At 40.7% G+C, this 20,420-nt stretch overlaps 1 protein-coding gene across 3 annotated transcripts in view; it reads right to left on the reverse strand.

The window, feature by feature from the left end:
- Positions 1-8,930: 8,930 nt before the first annotated feature.
- Arhgap19 (Rho GTPase activating protein 19) overlaps positions 8,931-20,420 on the reverse strand; it is a 47,293-nt gene continuing 35,803 nt past the window's right edge. For all 3 annotated transcript variants that reach the window (XM_015494575.2, XM_048807089.1, XM_048807088.1), the window contains 3 exons: positions 17,420-17,530; positions 16,328-16,406; positions 8,931-12,873 (listed from right to left, as the gene is read on the reverse strand). In XM_015494575.2, the coding sequence (XP_015350061.1) occupies positions 12,863-12,873; positions 16,328-16,406; positions 17,420-17,530 (201 nt within the window). In that variant the 3' untranslated portion in view covers positions 8,931-12,862. The remainder of the gene's footprint in view (positions 12,874-16,327; positions 16,407-17,419; positions 17,531-20,420) is intronic.

Consider the following 20,420-nt stretch of genomic DNA (forward strand, 5'->3'; position numbering starts at 1 on the left):
CTCTTGCTTTCCCACCAGAAGGCAACATACAAAGCCCCAAGATTAATTGTGTCCAACCTCAGAAAATGTACATAGCATCTGTCTCTGAAAGGTTTTAATTATTCCTCAAATTTAGTCATAGACTCACCCAAATAAATTTGTAATGTTGACCTAACAATAATTATAAAAACAAGAAGAAAACAGAAATTCACTAATACACTAACACACACACACAGCAAAAGGGACAAACATGCAGAGCTGCCAGAGTCCCCAGTCAATGGCCACAGCTCCACAGTTGATATTCATAGTCTGCTTCTTCCTTCATGTGTCTTAGGCTCCCTCTATCCTCCACCAAGACTTGAGCTTCTCAGGTTCTCTACCTGCAGGGTAACCCCAAACTTCACTGCTGCAAGGTCTGAATCCTTAGTGGCCCCACCTTTGGCTGGTTGCTGTAGTTTTCCACTAACTTCTAGCTTGAGCATGGAAATACCAAGAGGTGCCCTCAAAGTTGGAGACATATTTCTTCTCCCCCTATTTGTAGCAGCAACCCGATTTCTCTTTGGTTCAGAGGCATGGGGAGCCCAATACAGCCCAGAGCAGGCTCCATTCAACAGAATCCTTGTCGCATGGCCTGAAGCAACCATCCTCCATCAGAAAGAGGGCTGTGGAGCTAGCAGGGCTCAGAGTTGCAGGAGCAGGAGGAAAGAATTCCCCAATAGCGAGCGGACCCCCCTCCCATCCCTGCCACTTGATTTTGATGGAAAAAACAATCTCAGATTCCAAGCCTATTTCTGCATCCTGCAAAACAGACCCCCAACTTTCCAGGCCAAATGGCCATAACCAAGTCTTCAGCTGACCATACCACAGAGCCATCAGGCCAGATGCTTCTGGATTACAGGGCATTGGTTAAACTAGTGATTTTGCATGAGGGCAGATCCATTGCTGAACTTCATTTGCTCTGAACTGAGCTCTCTGGAAAGAAGCAATGTCACCAGAGTACATGACCATGACTGAGGTATTCCACTATTCCGCGAACACACAGAGGGTTGGGCTGGCAGAAATATTTCAAGAAGGGATGGCAAATCCATATCCAGAATAAGTGTCTGTTCCAATGAAGACAAAACCAATGGCCTCTCCATGATGGAAGAGATCCAATGTAATCAATCTGCCACCAGATGGCTGGCTGACAGCCCCACCTCCAGGAACGGTAAACTCCTAAAATGCCTGCAGGTTATTTCCCTGCCTTCCTTTCCTCATTAGCTCTCTAATTTTCTGAGGGCCTCTTCTGGATAAATAAGTCTTCAGCCCATAAATGGCACAGCAGGGACTGGGCTCTCGGGCCAGGACACTGTCTCTACAGAGGCATGAGAAATTATGAGATGGCAGCAACAACTGCCACTCCTCAAACAATGACCCAGTGTCCAGCACTGGACAGTCTGGGACACCTGAATCCTAGTTCCAGGTATGGCATAGCACCCCTGTGACAGGAAAGGGGCTTTTTGCCTCTTGAGGCTGTTTCCCCATTCTTGAAATGGACTGGAAACTCCAGGGTGTCAGCACCAAGAGGTAGACCAAGGGGAGGGGGTGGGCTCCTTTCCCCTCAGGTGCAGTCAACAAGAGAGAATTGTTTAAATAATCAGTTAATAGTTGGTCTTCTTATAGGCACCATATACCTTCAATTCTAAACAATATAAGAAAATACTCACCAGAAAAAATCTTTTTGTTTGCTTAATTTCTAAACAATTGCTACAGATACTGGAGTTTTTGGTTTTGTTTTTTGTTTTTTGGTTTTGTTTTTTTGTTTTGTTTTTGGTTTTTAGTTGTTTTTTTTTTTTTCCCAGAACTGGGGGTTGAACTCAGGGCCTTCCATATGTTAGGCAAGCACTCTACCACTGAGCTGTATCTCCAGCACTTTTTCTTTTTTTTAAATTTTGAGACAGGGTCTCACTAAGTTGTCCAGTCTGGCCTCAAACTCGTGATCCTCCTGTCCCATATGCCATCATGCCTAACTTACTATTAAGTTTTAATAATGTATGTATAAGCTTTAAATTTGCACATTCTTATTATTTATCTTTTTTTTTGGGGGGGGGGGGTACTGGGTATTGAATTTAGGAACACTCGATCACTGAGCCACATTCCAGGTCTATTTTGTATTTTATTTAGAGACAGGGTCTCACTGAGTTACTGAGGGCCTCGCTGTTGCAGAGGCTGGCTTTGAACTCACGATCCTCCTGCCTCAGCCTCCTGAGCTATTGGGATCACAGGCATGTGTCACTGCGCCCGGCTTATTATTTATCTTTTAATAAAGTCTATTCTACATGGGTGTTAACTTGTAGGATTCCCAGGTTGGCCCCAAACACACAAAGACCCAGCTATATGTGTTTATTTCTAAGTAAGTTTTTAATGGTTTGGAATCTTTCAGACTCACTTCTGGCTAAAATTTAAACAAATAAATCAAAGACAGGAATATTTAAGAGAAGTCCCCACCCGTCTCTTAACCCTAATACTCAGGTGAGAAAGAGCATCTTTGCCATCTAGTGGCAGAAATGGTGATTACAGGCACATGTGGCTGAGTGTTATCTCTGAACATGTATCTATTAAGCACTTGATATGAAATGTGATTTGTCTGAATTAAGATATGCTGTAGGTGTAAAATACATATTGAATCTCAAAGACTTTGAAAAATATTTAAAACATTTCTTAGCAATTACTGAATATACTAATTACATATTGATTTTTTTAGATTACATTTTAATCATAAAATTGGCAGAAAGCGGGCTGGGGTTGTGGCTCAGTGATGGAGCACTCACCTGGCATGTGGGAGGAACTAAGTTCGATTCTCAGCACCACATAAAAATAAATAAATAAAGTATAAAAAAATTGGCAGTAGGGGAAGCAGTGGGGAGATTTAACTAGACAGGTCAACCCAGGGTTGGTTGCATCCTAGGTCCACCTAGATAACAGTGAGAAAATTCCTTCACTTCTCAGGTTAGTTCCCTCATCCTTAAAATGGATCAGTGGTACCAACAGCTTGGGATTCGAGAACCAAATGTGGCAAGGCATGTAAAATCCCTGAGACACAGGAAAAGTTGATATCTTTCCCCTCATAGTTGATCTGAATGGCAGTAAAATTAGAGTAGACCCTGTCAGAGTTCTGATTTCATTCCCTTTGCTCCCTTTTACTTGAAGTGGTAGGTGTTGTGCCCTAAGGAATCAGTCTCCCTAATTGCAACCCTCTTGGGGACCCTCAATCAGCACCAACTATGTGCACAGAACCAGATACCAGCTCATAGTTTGGCCTGCCTTTCTGGCCTGTCCACACACCAGCTCCCCACATGCCACAGTGAGGAGACCTCTGCCCCTACGGGCCTTCTTTATTCTGTGCCCAAGACTGGCACAAAATGCTCACCCACTGCCACACCACATATGCAGTTCTCAGTGTGGTCCATGAACCAGCAGCTTCAGCATCATCTGGGAACTCATTAGAAATATAGCTTTTCTCTTCTCAGACTTACTGGACCAGAAACTTCAGAGGTGCAGCTCAGCAGTGTTTCACGAAATCTTCCAGGGGGTTCCAATATGTTTGGGAACCACTACCACAAAATCCTACACCTGGCCAGCTCCACAGCTCCCAGCTTCCTGTGCTGATCCTCCTTCCCTTTCACCCCTCTCCATCCCATTGTAGAGAGACTCTCCTGTGGCTAAAACCATACTCCCATCTCCCCTGTGCCCTGTGCCCCTGTGCCTGTTTCTATCTCACCAAATGTCACTAGCAAACCTCCAATGATACTGTCACATATGCTGACCACATTTGTTTTTGGGGTTGGTACTGGGAATTAAATCCAGGGGTGCTTTACACTGAGCTATATCTCCAGCCCTTTTGATATTTTATTTTGAGGCAGGGTCTCCCCAAGTTGTCCCACTGGCCTCAAACTTGTGATCTTTTTGCCTTAGCCTCCCAAGTAGCTAGAATTGCAGGCATGTGTCACCACACCCAGCTCAGGCCACTTTTGTTTCTTACTCAACATTTTGAAATTTGACACTAATACAGACACTTTATTCTAGTCCTAAAGAAGCTAAAAAATCAGACATAACATACAAGTCATATTTTTCTATGGTTTATGATATGAAGCACATTCTTTTCATTCATGCTGGAGATGATGTGAACTCTGGGATATTAACAAGTTACTCCACATGGGGTAAAGAGGTGAGCTTGGGGTATTGGCCACAGGTACCTGTTCCACAGGGATTAACAGTTTTTTGAGGCTCTTTTCACTTCATGATTTCTTCTGGACTTCACAAAAGCACAAGATGGAGAAGTAGAGTAGTGATGATTATCTGTATTTCATACACAAGTAAACTGAGACTTGGTGTGATTCAGTAATTCAGCTAGTCATACAGACTCAGACAAAGTAACTGAAGCTAATACCCATGGCTTCTTGGTGTGGTTTCCTTCATCTGAAACAAACCATCAAACCCATTTTCACCACCATCTGGGAATGTCAGATGGGTCTAAATTATCATGTTCAGCTTTTCAAGATAAACAACGGGACTTGGTTGAATTAGGCCACAAGCTCTTATCTCTAGGAACTTCTAGTCTAAGAGTAAGAAATATGATCACAGAGAGAAAGACCAGTGAAGAATTCATGGACAGCTTTTTTTTTTTTTAAGAGAGAGAGAGAGAGGAGAAAGAGAGAATTTTTTAATATTTATTTAATATTTATTTTTTACATCTTTGTTTGTATGTATGTGGTGCTGAGGATCGAACCCGGGCCGCACGCATGCCAGGCGAGCACACTACCGCTTGAGCCACATCCCCAGCCCATCATGGAAAGCTTTTTAAATTGAGCTGTGGGCAAACAGAACACAATGACACTCTGCAAAACTGTGGCATTTGCCTTCAGGTTGAAATTCTTATCACAGTGATTGCTGGACAGCTCCTCAAACACAGTGCAGGTCTGATGGGACAATCAAGTTGGAACATCATCTAAAGAATGCTACTTTCTAGGGGGCTGGGTTTGTGGCTCAGTGGTAGAGCTCTTGCCTAGCATGTGCGAGGTTCTGGGTTCGATCATCAGTACCACACAAAATAAATAAATAAAAGTATAAAAAAGAAGAACACTACTTTCTAAAGAAGACAGTGTGTTCCGGGGAGTTTCAGTCCCACAAATAGAATCTTCTATAACACACTCACAGCTGTAGAAGCGAACAGAATATTGAATCTTCATCAAAGGAAGAGCCTCTGCTTTTCTTATGCTTACAGTATGCTGACTTGCTGCTCTGGCTCTCAATGCAATCTGATAGGGCAGAAGCTCCCCACTTGAGGGTTAACCCGTAAACACATATAGTACTTAGTATTTTAAGACATTTGAACTTGTGATCAAGTTCAAATTATAGATCAATCGTCTAATTCTTTTTTTTTTTTTTTTTTGGTATTTGAACCAGGGTGTTCTTCCACTGAACTACATTCCCAGTCCTTTTTATTTTTTTATTTTGAGGAGGGTCTCACTAATTGTTGAGCCTGGCCTCAAACTTGCAATCCTCTCACCTCAGCAAGTTATTGAGATTACAGGCGTGCATGATTCATTCTTTAAAGCTAGACATATGATTTATAATATATCCACATACGTTGATGTGCTATACAGTGATGCTCCAGACTGCATATACAACAGTGATCCCATGAGGTTATTACAGAGCTGAAAAATTCTCGTTGCCTGGTGATGTTGTAACTGTCATACATACAGCGATGCATGCTTTACACATTCATTTGTGGTGACGCTAGTACAAACCTTTGCTTCCAATCATATAAAAGTATAACAATTATGTACAGTACCTGATACTTGATAAGACGATACACTTCTGTTGCTGGTGTATTTACTATACTTTTTTTATTGTTGTTTTAGAGGTACTGGGCTCAGTGGTAGAGCGCTTGCCTAGCATGTGCAAGATGCTGGATTTTATGTGGAACTCCTTCACTCTGAAGCTCACTGTAAAGCGGTACGCCACGCTGCCCTGGCAGCAGCTTCACACATCTCATGTTTACCAAGTCTCCAGAGGCCACATCCCAGAGGCCATGGGGAGAGACTGACCAGACCATGCAGGTTCGTGTGCCACTCTACAATGTTCACACAACAGCAAAATCATCTAATGGTGCATTTCTCAGAACATACCCTCATCATTAGGCAACACATGACTGTATATCACATCAATATTTTTCCTCTGAGGGCTATTATTTTCCCTTCTGAGTCATTGCCAGTGGACACAGATCATGAAAATATGATAAATGCAGCAATCTTAAGCACAATCTTAAATTTGTACTTGCCTCAGCCTTGAGTGGAGAGAGACCCAGCTGTGATGTCCATGTGGAAAATTGACATCCCCCGACCCAGGTTGGTACAAGAGTCCCCAAAAGATGCTTACTTACCTCCTAAGTTTGATTGACTCTTTTCTAGCCCACTGGCTCCACCTCCTGGGCTTCTCTGGCCCTCAGGCTCAGTTTCTAAACTGTGAGTCTTTCCTTTTTCTTCTGCCCATTGATACAGTTCAAATGAATTAAGCATTCCTCTGTACCAAGGCCTTGACAACAAAAACGACTTATTTCTGGGAATATAAAGAGAAGGTAGCAATGACACCGATGGGCCCTCCCACTCACCTTAATCCTGATTTCAAGTAGAAGACTCTCAGGATCTCGGCATTAGATGCCGCTGATAAGGGATTAAGATATTAACATTCAACCTGAACCAAGGCTTAGCCACTGCTCAATCCAATTTTTTGTTCAAGAGGCTAGCCTCCGAGAAGCATCTAAATGACTTCCTCCATACCTTAACCACTAGCCTGGGGTTCAGCCTTCAACTTTCCAGTCCCCTGCAGGCCTCTGATTCAGGAACACTGGTAAAGCAAAAGTGGGCCATGTACCACAGCAGGCGAAGGAAAATGAAATAGCCCAGGAGGAGGAGGAGACCACAGCATGACTCTTCCCAATTTCCTGTTTTCCTCTCTTCCCTTTCCACTGTTTAATGCATGTTTACCTCTTCATTTTTTTTCCGTGACTCAATGATTGATTGCTATATGCTCAGCATTCTCAGGCATTTTGATCGTCCTTCTATTTTTCAAAATACCCCTTGTCCTCTCCAGACCATTTCCTTTTCTTTGGCATTACCAGTTTTATTTAAGCCTCTCCCTGCTTCACCTTCAGGGAGCAGACCTGACTCCTTTCTTTGCTGTAAATAATACGCATGGGTCTTGGGAGATGGAGAAGACAGGTAGTTCTCAGCAGAATCTAAGCTGACAACAGAGGAACACATGGGTAGTTCACAGAGTCAAGACAACTGCAGAGATTTTATTTCTATTCGGAATTTAAGTAGCTCCTTTGTTATCAAAATAACTACATCAGCACCGATATCCTGCTGATTATAAAATTAATCCTTGGCAGAGAGAGAATTAACATTTAATGAATACTTGCCATCTGCCAGCACTGTTAAAGGCTAGTAGTTCTCTGTATTTTAGTGGTCAAGGATTCCTCTGAGACTCTTGTGAAAGCTATGAAATCTCTCCCCTGGAAAAATGCAAATAGACAAAATTTTACATAGAATCACAGGGGCAAATGCTCTCCTGAAGCCCAGCCAGAGATCCCAAATTAAAGCCCTAGCCTTCCATCTGTTCACGAGCATGGTAGTACTGTTGACATGGATACTACGATCTCCACCTCACAGATGAGGTGACAGCGGGTTCAGGAACATACCTGAAATCACACAATGAGAAATAGCTACAATAAACGGAATATCTGTGTTTCCCAAAAAATTCATGTTGAAATCTAATCCCCAATGTGAGGGTATTTGGAGGTGGGGTGTTTGAGATACGATTAGGTAATGAGGGTAAAGCCCTCAAGAATAGGGACAAGGCTCTTATAAAAGCCCCAAAGAAAACCTTGTCCCTTCTGCCATGCGAGTTACAGGGAAAAGATGGCAGCTATGAACCAGGAAGCAGGGGCTCAACAGAACCAGATCTACCAGCATCCTGATCTTGGACTTCCCAGCCTCCAGAATGTGAGAAATACATTTGTGCTTGTTTTTTTTGTTTGTTTTTGTTTTTCCCCTTTGGGGTTTTGATTTTGTTTTTAGGCAAGGTCTATGTTGCATAGGCTGGTCTGAAACTCCTGGGCTCAAGCAAGCCTCTTTCCTCAGCCTCCCAAGGAACTGGAACTCCAGAAAGGCCACCATACCTGGCAATTTGGGTTGTTCATAAGCAACCCAGTTTATGGTATTGTTACCATATCTGTGTTTCCCCCAAAATTCATGTGACAGAAACAATTCAACAAGATTTGTCTAAATATCTAGTTTTTTACTATTACTGTAACTCTCAGTCCTTATTTTTAAGCGAGGAAATAGATACTATGTGAGGAACTGTGATCTGTGCAAAGCACTCAGTCACAGGACATCAGGAGGTTCAGCAGCCCAGTGTCTTGCATTTCTTATCTGCTCCCAAGTCCAACTACCCCTGATCTACCCACCCAGCTGAAAAACAAGCCAAAAAGAAATATATATTTATTTATTTATCTATCAGCACTGAGGATTGATCCAAGATGTTCTACCACTGAGCTACACTCCCAGGAGTTAGGGCCTCGCTAAGTTGCTGAGGCTGCCCTAAATTTATAGTCCTCCTGCCTCAGTCTCCTGAGTCACTGGGATTGTAGGCTATGTGCCACCACAATGGTCAGAGGAGTCTTTTTTTTTTTTAATATTTATTTTTTAGTTATAGTTGGACACATTATACTTGGGACCTTTATTTTATTTATTTTTTTAAAGTGGTGCTAAGGATTGAACCCAGGGCTCTACCACTGAGCCACAACCTCAGCCTAAGAAGAGCCTTTCTTAAATCTGTTCCATAGATTCAGAGGCAACCTCTCTTTTCAAAATAACCCAATGATGTGAACTAAGAGACCAGTCAAAGTCTATGGATATGAAACAAAAGAAATTTAATTTCAGAATATTACATAAATAGAAAAGACAATGCATATGATTGTTTCTTTATAATTACACATACATATATATATAGTAAATAAGAATGAATAAAAAATGGTGAAACTTTCTCTCTTAAGAAACCTTGCTTCGGTTGTTGAGCAGGTTCTTAGTGCATAGACAACCCTTGCTAGGAAGACAGGACCCTGGGGTGAGGGAATGTTTTTCCCAGCAGGTTCTGCTGGTCCCTAAATATGTAAGGGGCATGTTCAATGGCTCTTTGGCTCAGGCTGTGGCCTCACACACTCCGGTTTCCATGGTAACCCAAGCACTGGGGCTATTTATGTTCTACCTTCTCACTAGCCCTCCTCCATCAAGATCTCAGCATTAGCTGTCTGGAAGGCCAGCTTTCTACAGTTGAGTTTGCCATGGGACTAATTACCACTGGTTCAAGAGTTTGTACACCATAGGAACCCAAATCTGCCCCCAAAATTTGCAATGTCCTGCTGGTGTCCAATTTTCGATCTAGGTCCTCTCCTTCAGTACAAAAGTTTCAGGGCAGAGGAGGAAAGGGACGATCTCTGCTGGGGAAAGAAGTTCTATGCAGGTGAGAACTCTGAAAGGGGGCCATCAGCTTCCACCCTCTGTGTGGGGCCCTGGAAGGAGCAAGGAAGCAGATAGAGTCTAGAGACCATGGATCCCAAAGATGCCTCCCATGTGGCATGGTCCCGTGGCCAAACTGTGGGGCACAGCCCCGACGACCACAAGTTTCCCAAGAAAGCAGGATTTTAAACCGTGTGCTACCGCAGACTCCTGTGAGGGAAGCTGACCAAAACTCCTGCTCAGGTGGGAAGAATGGCTCTGTTCTGACTCCAGGATCAACTGGCCTCCCTGGAGGTCAACAAAACAGTCACCTATGAAGCATCCAGTGGTCCCCACAGTTCCCAGCCCTGTATTGCCTCATTTCCCATAGGGCTCCCCTGGTCATTCTTATCTCTTGGTGGCCATTTCAGGTAAACAGCTCTCCTTTGTGGAAGGTCAACTGGTTCACTTATGATTCGTTACCTGCTCCTCTTGTTGACACTCAAGCTGAAAGAGGTCTGATCCTCCTTCAACTGTTGCAGTGGAGTTTTTCAAACCAAATCACTATTCCCAGTACAAAAGTCCATTACTGTAAAAGGCTGGAAACTCAGTGCCTGTGGCTCCCGCTAATTCAGCCAGTGGAGCTCCTCCAGCACAGAACTGAATCAAGGAAGCGGTCTGTGTTTTCATGCTTGCACACCCTTGGCACATATACACCACCCCATACTGACATCACGTAAAACCCATGGCAGCTGACCACAGAAAGAAACTTTAAAAGCCACAAGAAGAGACACATCCAAAGAGACTGTTCCAACATGAAAAATAAACACAAACAAAACCGATTTAAAAAACATCCTATAGGTTAAAAAATTAACTAATACTGGCTCAAAAATATCTGCCCACCACATCAGAAGGGAGATAGCAACCTTCCATGGCAATGAGGAAGGTTTTTTTTCTGTTTTCTATAAGATTCCATAGGATCAGAATAGTTACATATTATAAGGTAAAAGGTTATACTGCTTACTCCTCAAATGTGGTTTCCAACTGGATCACAGCTTCTATTAAAAAAAATGGCTATAATACCTTTAAAGTAAGTGAAAGTATAATCAATAAATAAGCAAAAAACAGACCCAAATACACATAAACTGTTCCAGGGAACTAGCTATATAAAAGCATGTGCATGTGGTAAACATCTCTCACCATCCTCGCGCCAGAACACTACCCTGGGTTACTGATTCCATTTATCCAAATAGCATCTCTTAAGTGTCAACCACCTCTCTTAAACTGAGCATAGAACTAACAGGTGACAAGGAGGTATCTGGTCACTGCTCTGCTCTACCTGATGCCAGACTTATGTTTAAGACTGCCACCCTACTCCAGGATGAAATACACTTAAAGGAATAAAGAAAGGTAGTACAGAATTAACAAAGAACACTACTTTGATTTAGTGATACCAAAAGGAGTCTCTGAGTATCTGGGGTAAGAAACTGTTTTTTCTTAATAAGAGAAAGAAGTAAAGTAACCAGATAATAATATTTTAGATAAATGCAACTTTTAAGAAAAGAATTCAAATAGAAACCTATACAGTTGAATTTGCTAATATTTTTAACAATGACCTAAAACTGCTCCAGAGAAAGGGGCTTTTAAGGGGTTAACACTCCCACGCATCTACTGTCCTTAAGTCTATTAGTCCTAAAGGCCGAATTTTACACTTTCTTCACTATTGCTGTTACAACAGCAAAAGAAACAGTTTAGTATGGAAGAGAGGACCAAGAGTCAGACACAAAGCCAAACTCTGCTGCCTAGAATCATCTTTTGTTTCGGCAATAATGCAGCATTTTCAATCATGTAAAAGTAGGTCAGCAAACCATATTTTGCTGGGCATCTGCTTCCCTACAGTGGCCTGACATGGGTCCAGCACACAGGGTGGGGATGGTTATGTAGCTTAACACAGTCAGGCACACACCTGAACATTCTCACCTGCCACATGCTGTTTGCCACACAGTTAATATTTCATACAAGACTAAAGTCATGTCATTGCTCACCTCAAACATATGTGAACATACACAACCCAAAAGGCAAAAGTTCCAGCCCCATCTCCAAATTTCTCCCCATGGCCCCTTTGATAAGGAGAGGAGAAGTGCAGCATCTGCTCTTGAGGACTGGGGAAAAGCTACAACTGCTTCCAAATAAGAACAGTCTCTTCTTAAAATCCTATAGGCTCTACAGAGACTGCTGCTCACTCCTTTCTTCTGATTCCAACTTGCTCTCAGGAAAATCTAGCTGCACACCTGGTCCCTGGGAAGGTCAACAGGACTCCACCTGCAGCCAGCCAGCCCCTCCTAGGCGCACTCTAGAGCTTCCCACTGCATACAATGATTCAGCACACCTCTAGGAAGCTGTCAGTGACTATTCTTGAGTCACAAGAATTTGGTTCAGAAGTATTCCATTGGCATCAGAGATGTTTTAGGTGAGAGGATGCTGAATGAAGGGGACAACCTCAGCAACTACACAATTATTTTTGCATCACTGAAGACATGGGAAGGAAAGGAAAGAGAGAGAAGGGAGGGAGTGGGAGAGAGAAAACAGTTTAAAATTGAAATCTGTTAAAATACAGTGTTGTTCTGAATTCTGCTTACAATACTGCAGGTCAAACATCCTATAATCTTAGACCCAAGAATAATAAGAAGTTTCCAAAAAAGCTATACATTCCTTGAACACAAATAAGATACCGAGGAATACAGCATCCTGAGTTAAAGAGCTATCCCAAAGCTCAAGCTGAAAAAGACCGAAAGGCTTTTAGGTTATCAAGAGCCCTTTTAGGTAACAAATGCCCCTCCCCTCCAAAAAAAAAAAAATGGCTTTTAAGGCAAAGAAATAAACAAACAACAAATAAGTAAATAACAAACAACTATCCCCCAACACTGTCAAACAGAGTAAAACCCCAGTTAAAATAACATCAATCCTCTAGAATTAAAAAAAAAAAAAAAAATCACTGATAGTCGAGCACAAATTTCAGGTTTTTTAAAACAGAACCTGCCTAAACACACCACCTGGTTCTGTTCATTTGCTACACTGTATAAGCCAGGTGGCTGGTTAGTGGTTTCCCCATAATATTAAAAAGAGAAAGCAAGGGAGAACAGCTTGCTCCCTCAGGAGGCACAGCTTGCCAGCATCATCCAGTGAGTAGGATTAGAGTGTCAGTCAGGTCACAGTGTTAGTTGGCTTTCTCAATTCAAAATGCAGCAAGCTAGCTGCAAGTCCAGCTTCATTGTGTGCATTAAAAAACAAAAAAGAAACTGGCCCACTAAAGAGAAAATTCTGGGTGGATGACTGGAGATTCTTCAGAGGAATCCTAGGTTGAAGGAAAACAACAGCATTAGACACATGTATAAATATTTCATTTTACAAACATCCCACCCAAAAGCTATGGGAATCTATACTAAACACATTATACAAACTGAAAGTTAAAGAATTTAATTGAAAACTTGATTCTCTACCAAGTAAACATCACCTGTCTGTTTGACCTAATCCTAGTTCATTAAGTCATCTTAATGGCACTCACATGTACCACTTAGTAGGTACATATTTAATGCTGGGTGCTGCTCTAAGTTCTTTATGTGCATTTTTCTCATTTCTCCTCAAAACTAACTGCACATGAAACAATGATCCTGCCATTTTACAGATGAAAGATCTGCAACCTACACCAGTGATTTGACCTAGGACATACAGCTATTAAGCGGCAAAGCAGGGGACTGGACCCAAGCATTAAATGAATACAGAGCTCAAGCTCTCACACCTCTGCCCCTCTTATTAGTGAGTGTGTGCTGAACACTTAATAGAACAAGGCACTGTCATCATTGCGAAACAGAGAATAACAGAAGACAGAGGCCACAAATACTGAAGTCTGACCCTTGTCTCCCAGAAAAGAAACCAGATAGAAATAAGACAACACATGTAAAGTGAATAACCACAAATCACACAGTTTCCAGTTTAGTAGCATCAGAGTTCAAAGGAAAAAAGTAATTCTATCTGGCTGGGTTAGACAGAGAAGGTTTCAAAGAGGATCTGGGGTTTCAAGCTGAACCTTAAAGAACAGGTAAGATTGTGACTACTGAAAAATAACATTATTTTTTAATTCCATTAATAAATACAGGCTAAATCAGTTGTTCCCATTTGGGGGTGACTTTTCCCCCTCAAGAGACATTTAGTAATGTCTTGAAGGCATTTTGGTTGTCATAACTAGTATCTAGTGGGTAGAAGCCAGAGATGCTGTTGAACATCATACAATGCACAGGGAAGCCCCACAACAAAAAATTAAGTGACCCAAAATGACAATAGTACCAAGGCTGAGAAACCCTTTGCTAAATAGAAGTCTTTGGGGATTATGTTATTGATGGTGCTAATAAAACTGCATTATCTTCTTCAAAGAACATTTGTTATTTTTATAAACATCAGTACCAAAACAAACAAACTTAGGACTGTGTTCATTGTTATGTTAAAGAAACACACTGCAGGCTCTTGGATTGCAGACTTGGAGACTAAAACAAAGTTTAGACCTGGAGATGCTGGTTTGAGCATAGTCAACAGAGCACAGAACTGGGCTGGAGAAGCAAACCAAGCTATTAAGAGGAGGAAAAAAAAAACAAGAGGAGAGAAGAGCAGAGAAGACAGATTTTTTAAAACAACAAGAGAAGAAGACGAGGGCTAGGAAGATGACAGTAAGCTACTACAGACAAAAGAAAATTAAAGAAAAAAAGAGGAAAACAAGAATAGCTAGCACCATAATAGCAAGAAAGGACAGAGGAAGTGACCAGAGACAGGATAGAGTGATAATGCCTGGCCTGAAGGTCATTCATTTTCTGTGCATCTATATCTTTCTGAACCACTATCATTTTTGAGAATCTAACAAAAACTATAGGTTCTCTCCCCAAGAAAAATGCACACATTAACTCACATAAAAGAGTGCAACAATAATGCCAGGGACTTTATTAGACCCCTTAGGAAGGCCACAGACAAGAGGTCAAAAACCCCTGCTCTAAAACTCCTCAATAAAATAGTAAACTGGCTGATTTGTTAAATTCATTTCTTTCTTTCCAAAACAGAGTTCTCAAGATAGAAAGACTTATTATTTCCTGCTTATCTTCAAAAATGATAGCAACTAAAGTTGTAATAGATACAAAACAACATATCCTTCAAAAATAACTTATACTTGGTTTTGACTCATGGACATACAGATAGAAATATTTAGACATAAATAACTCAAACGCTGTTCTTGCCTCAGTCAGACAGCCCTTGCCCCAAAGTCAGAAGCAAGAAGGAAAGAAACATGAGCTCAGATAATTCATTCAAAGATAAGAAGACTATAGTGAAATCTAATTTTCTAGATAAGAATGAAGATTAATCCACAAGGATTGGGCTTTTGTTCTCTTCCTACTTCTGATGTCTCAAACAGTAATTATGCTCATGTCTCAGTAGTAAAACAAGCATGTTAAGCTAGAGATCATCTATATATAACCAGGCCAGCTCTCATCTGGTTTTCCTCAGTAACAACTATTACAACTTAGTAATAATAAGGCCTTAATAATTATAATGTACTTCTAAAAATATTATTTCAATTGAGTCTCATGATAAATCTGTCAAGTAGGTCTAACTACAGGATAAATATCCCTTATCCAAAATTCTTGGAACCAGAAGTTTCAGACTTGGGGGATTTTCAGATTTTATCAGTTGAATATCCCTAATCCAAAACTCTAAAAGTCAGAATGCACACTGGGCATGGTGGCACACATCTGTAATCCCAGTAGCTTGGGAGGCTGAGGCAGGAGGATTGCAAGTTCAAAGCCAGCCTCAGCAATTCAGCAAGGCCCTAAGTAACTCAGTGAGACCCTGTCTCTAAAATACAAAAAAGGGCTGGGGATGTGCTTCAGTGTGCTCCAGGACCAAAATAAAAAATAAAAATAAAAGTCAAAATGCTGAGGTTATGGCTCAGGGGTAAGCATGTGTGAAAAACTAACTGGTTTTGAGTCTCAGCACCGCATATAAATAAAATAAAGATCCATCAACAACTAAAAAAAAATTTTTAAAACTGCTTGGGGATAATTTCAGATTTTGAAGGCTGACTTCAGCTTTCTAAATTTAAATTAAGGATGCTACACCTGTATTATCCTCATTTTCAGAGGAGAAAATTGGAGTTCAGAGAGAATGAGTGGTTTTCCTTGGTCAGAGGAATGAGGACTCAAATAAGGACCAACACAAATCACAGTCTTTCCAGTGAACTACCAACTCTTTCAGAGAAAAGCACAGCAGTTGCCAGAAGAACCTAGAACAATCAGCAGTCTCACCATTAAACAATCCTTTCAGGACTAAACAGCCTCAAAAAACATGTGGTATACAATTTTCAGAGTCCTATAACATCGGACAAGTTTTGCTGATCAAGGCTGACAACTACACAGAAAAGGGACATAACCATTCCATCAGCATGCACCAAGCACTTGTTGTTGGTCTCATGAATCACTCACACTTTTTTTTTAAAGTTGCTTAACAAATATTCTTAAGGTAACTTATACATATGTCCTGTCGGTCCAAGCAGGCAGGGACGAGGTAGATCTGTTTGAAGCTCTACCTCTTGGCATCTGGGGCAGTACTGAGTAGCATACCCATCTCATGAAAGAATTCAACACAAGGACCTGGCCTTGTCATTTTCACATTTCACCTATCTCCAAATATACCACCCCTGGGAATTCAAAAACTGCCATTTGACTAAATAGGTACATTCAGCAAGAACAGACAATAAGTACAATTAGTACCTTTTTTCCCCTCTTTCTTTCCCTCAGACCATTTCAATTTTGTTGGAGTCATCATAATAGCTGGAGAGCCAGAAAATACCTGAAACAAGAAAATTTTATGAAGGTTTGAATGTTCTAGTGTCAGTGCTTATAGATACACTTTACTAACAGAATATTTTTTCCCCCAGTTCTGGGGATTTATCACTGAGCCACAGCCCCAGCCCTTTTTTTATTTTGAGATATGTCTCATTAAGTTGTGTAGGGCCTTGCTGAGCTGCTGAGGCTGGCTTTGAACTTGCAAGCCTCCTACCTCAGCCTCCTGAGTGGCTAGAATTACAGGCATGTGCCATCATTCCCAGCTAACAGAGGAATTATTTACATTCAATTTCAATGTGAAGAGTTTTACTGAGACTGATGATTTGCATCTCATTAATCTTAACTGATTTACTGGTAGCTTAATGAAGCAGCCAGGTTAGGGACACCCTGAAGGACTATCCCACAGGTAATGCACAGCCAAGGAGGCCTGGCTCAAATGTTACCTGCCTTGTGGAATCTCTCAACACTTGATTACGGAACTGCTGCACCATATTGGTCACTTAGTGCTTGTGAATAGTTATAGTCTTCTTGAACTTAAAATATGCTTACTGAGAGCTGGGGTTGTAGCTCAGTGGTAGAGTATTTGTCTAGCATGTGTGAGGCACTGGGTTCAATCCTCAGTACCACACAAAAAAATAAGTAAATAAAGTAAAGATCCATTGACAACTAAAAAATATTTTTAAAAAAATATGTTTGCTGAATGATCTTAAAAACTATAGAAAGACAATATCAGCATATGAAAGAATTAATTGAAAAAAAGCATAACTGAATGGCCCAGAGTAACACAGTAAAACAAATGACTGTATATCAATTTTTTTCCAAACATAAGTTTGTCATGGTTGGTGTGTGCCTATAACCCTAGTTATTGAGGAGGCTGAAACAGGACAATTATGAGTTCAAGGCCAGCCTCAACAACATAGTGAGATCCAAACAACCAAAGAAAAAGAAGGAAAAAAAAACACAAGCTCTCTACAAATGTGCACATACAGAGAGAAAGTACACAAAATAGCATCTTACTAAGTTTAGGTTCTCTTTGCTGTCTCTCTTCAATTCATCCACAGCCACAGATTCTCGTGAAGAGTACTTGTTTTTTTTTTCTGACATCATCTGATTTCCCAGGACTTTGCGCTGATTTAGGAAAAGAAAATAATTAATTTACAAACATTTATTGTAGCTATCTTGGCCTTTAAACTACATTTCCTATCATTAAAAAAAAAAAAAACTCATTATTCTGTTAACTTCTTCAAAGATCCTCCCAGGCTCTCTCATAAAAGGGAAACCAAAACATATCAAAACACCTGAAATCACTGCTCTTCTTTAAGTGAACACTTTTCCTCCACATTTAAAAGGGCTGACATTAGAAGAAACTTTATAGTTCACTTAAATCACAGACCACAAGCAAACTGCAGTGTGCCTCTAAAACCATAAAAGAAATGCCTGTTACATACCAGTATAGTTTTCTCCCCAAAGATGTGTTATCTCTAGCAGCTGTCAAGAGTCCCCTCCCCTCCCCATAACAGGATATGGAGACTGGTCTATAGGATTTTGCTTCCTTGTCATCTCCTCACACAGGACTGGAAAATTTGGAGGAATTCTATTAAGAGTTCCTAATAAAGCCACAAGAGAGTACAGTACTTCTTAAGAAGATCACATGACTATACTGATATTCAAAGCACAGCTAAAAGCCCTTTCATCTCTGAACAGCTTGGAAGTTCATGTAACCTACTGTAACAGCTAATGGTGACAATACTATGATCTTTGGATAAAACTTTCCTCTTTTTTCCCATTGGATAATAAATCTGCATTAAAAAAAAAGAATACATCAAAACTAAAACATCAAACTTTACATTATAAATATCAGCAGCAATATTCAAAACAGCCTGATGTAATAATTTATTTAAATTATTTACATGAGGCATTCTGGAGGAAAAATATCCTAGCCAAAAAGAAAGATCAGGGCTGGGGATATAGCTCAGTTGGTAGAGTGCTTGCCTTGTGTGCACTAGGCCTGGGTTCAATCCCTAGCACCACAAAAACAAACAAACAACAACAACAAAAAAAAAACCCTCTACAAAAAGAAAGATCAGAGCAGGATTTTTTTTTGGGGGGGGGGGCAGGGGTCAGTTATACCTTAAGCTGATGAGAAATGTTTAAATTTATTTTTTAATTTTAAAGAAAACAGGATAGAGCCAGTCAAACTGCAGCCCTTTTGAAAAAGATGCTGGTACACAGACTATATGCTTTGAATGAGGAAGCATGTCCTCTAAACACTGCTGCACTGAGATTAGTTACCTATAGGACAAAACCAATGCCATGGAAAACCAAGTGAAGAACTGAAAAGAACCCAGGTCTTTGGGAACTTATTTTTGTGTACTGGGAATTGAACCCAGGTGTGCTATAGCACTGAGCTACATCCAGGAACAGTGGCACATGCTTATAATCCCAGCAGCTGGAGAGGCTGAAGCAGGAGGATCTCTAGTTCAAAGCCAGCCTCAGCAACTTAGTGAGGCCCTAAGCAACTCAATGAGACCCTGCCTCTAAATAAAAATACTCTTTTAAAAAATTTATCTTTTAGTTTTAGGTGGACACAATATCTTTATTTTATTTTTATGTGGTGCTGAAGATCAAACCCAGTGCCCTATAAAAATACTTTAAAAAGGGATGTGGCTCAGTGGTAAAATCCCTGGGTTAAATCCTGGATACAAAAAAAAAAAAAAAAAAATTTCTTCATTTATAACAAACACTCTGGGGCTGGGGATGTGGCTCAAGCGGTAGCGCGCTCGCCTGGCATGTGTGCGGCCCAGGTTCGATCCTCAGCACCACATACAAACGAAGATGTTGTGTCCGCCAAAAACTAAAAAATAAATATTAAAATTAAAAAAAAAAAAAACACTCTGGCTCTCTAATTTATAAAAATTTGTTAACACTATGTTTTAAATGTTTTATCCTGATAGAATTATAAGCTCTTTATAAAGTTCTAAATTCTCTTATAGTAAAGAAGTGGGCAGCTGCTAAGAGAATACTATATTTACATTTCCAGCAACAATTAGCAATGCACCTAAAGCTAACTCACAAAGATAGAAAACTATAGCATCTAACTTCAGTCAAAGAAACATGGTGGTATGAAGTACATTCAGTGTTGTCCAACCATTAACCCACCATTCACAACTTTTTCATCCTCTTGAACAGAAATTCTATATCATTAATGACTACACACATTCCCTCATCCCCAGCCCTATTATGTATTTTATTTAGAGACAGGGTCTCACTCAGTTGCTTAGCACCTTGCTTTTGCTAAGGCTGACTTTAAACTCTTGATCCTCCTGCCTCAGACTTCCGAGCTGCTGGGATTACAAGCACGCACCATTGCACCTGGCTATGAAGCTGGTTTTTGCTGTTGAGTTATAGATGTTTGTTATATATTTGGGATATTAACTCCTAACCAGGTATATAATTTGCAAATATTGTCTCCCATTCCATGGGTTAACTTTACACTCTACTGAAAGCAAACTTTGACATCAAGAAGGCCCAATATACCAGAAGCTGCTGGCCCTAGCAGATCAGCATTAAAAGTGAATTCTATACTTTTACAAATTGTAACAAGAATCAAAATTAGGGTTAAAACCGGCACAGTAGCACATGCCTACAATCCCAGCAGCTTTGGAGGCTGAAGCAGGAGGATCATGAGTTCAAAACCAGACCTGGCAATGGTGAGGCACTAAGCAAATCAGTGAGATCCTGTCTCCAAATAAAATACAAAATAGGACTGGGGATGTGGCTCAGTGGTCGAGTGCTCCTGAGTTTAATCCCCAGTACCACTCTCCCTACTGCCCCCAACAACAACAACAAAAAAACTAGGGTTAAATCAGTCTGTAACTGCTAATCACTGCAGCTTAAAGGGGGAAAAAATTACAAGTTTTGTTGTTTTTTGATGTTACTAAGGATTTAACCCAGGGGTGTTTACCACCAGGAAACATCCCCTGCCCTTTTTTAAATTTTTTTGTCTTGAGACAGTATC

This window comes from Marmota marmota, unplaced genomic scaffold (genome assembly GCF_001458135.2).
Source record: "Marmota marmota marmota unplaced genomic scaffold, marMar, whole genome shotgun sequence".
NCBI lineage: Eukaryota > Metazoa > Chordata > Mammalia > Rodentia > Sciuridae > Marmota > Marmota marmota.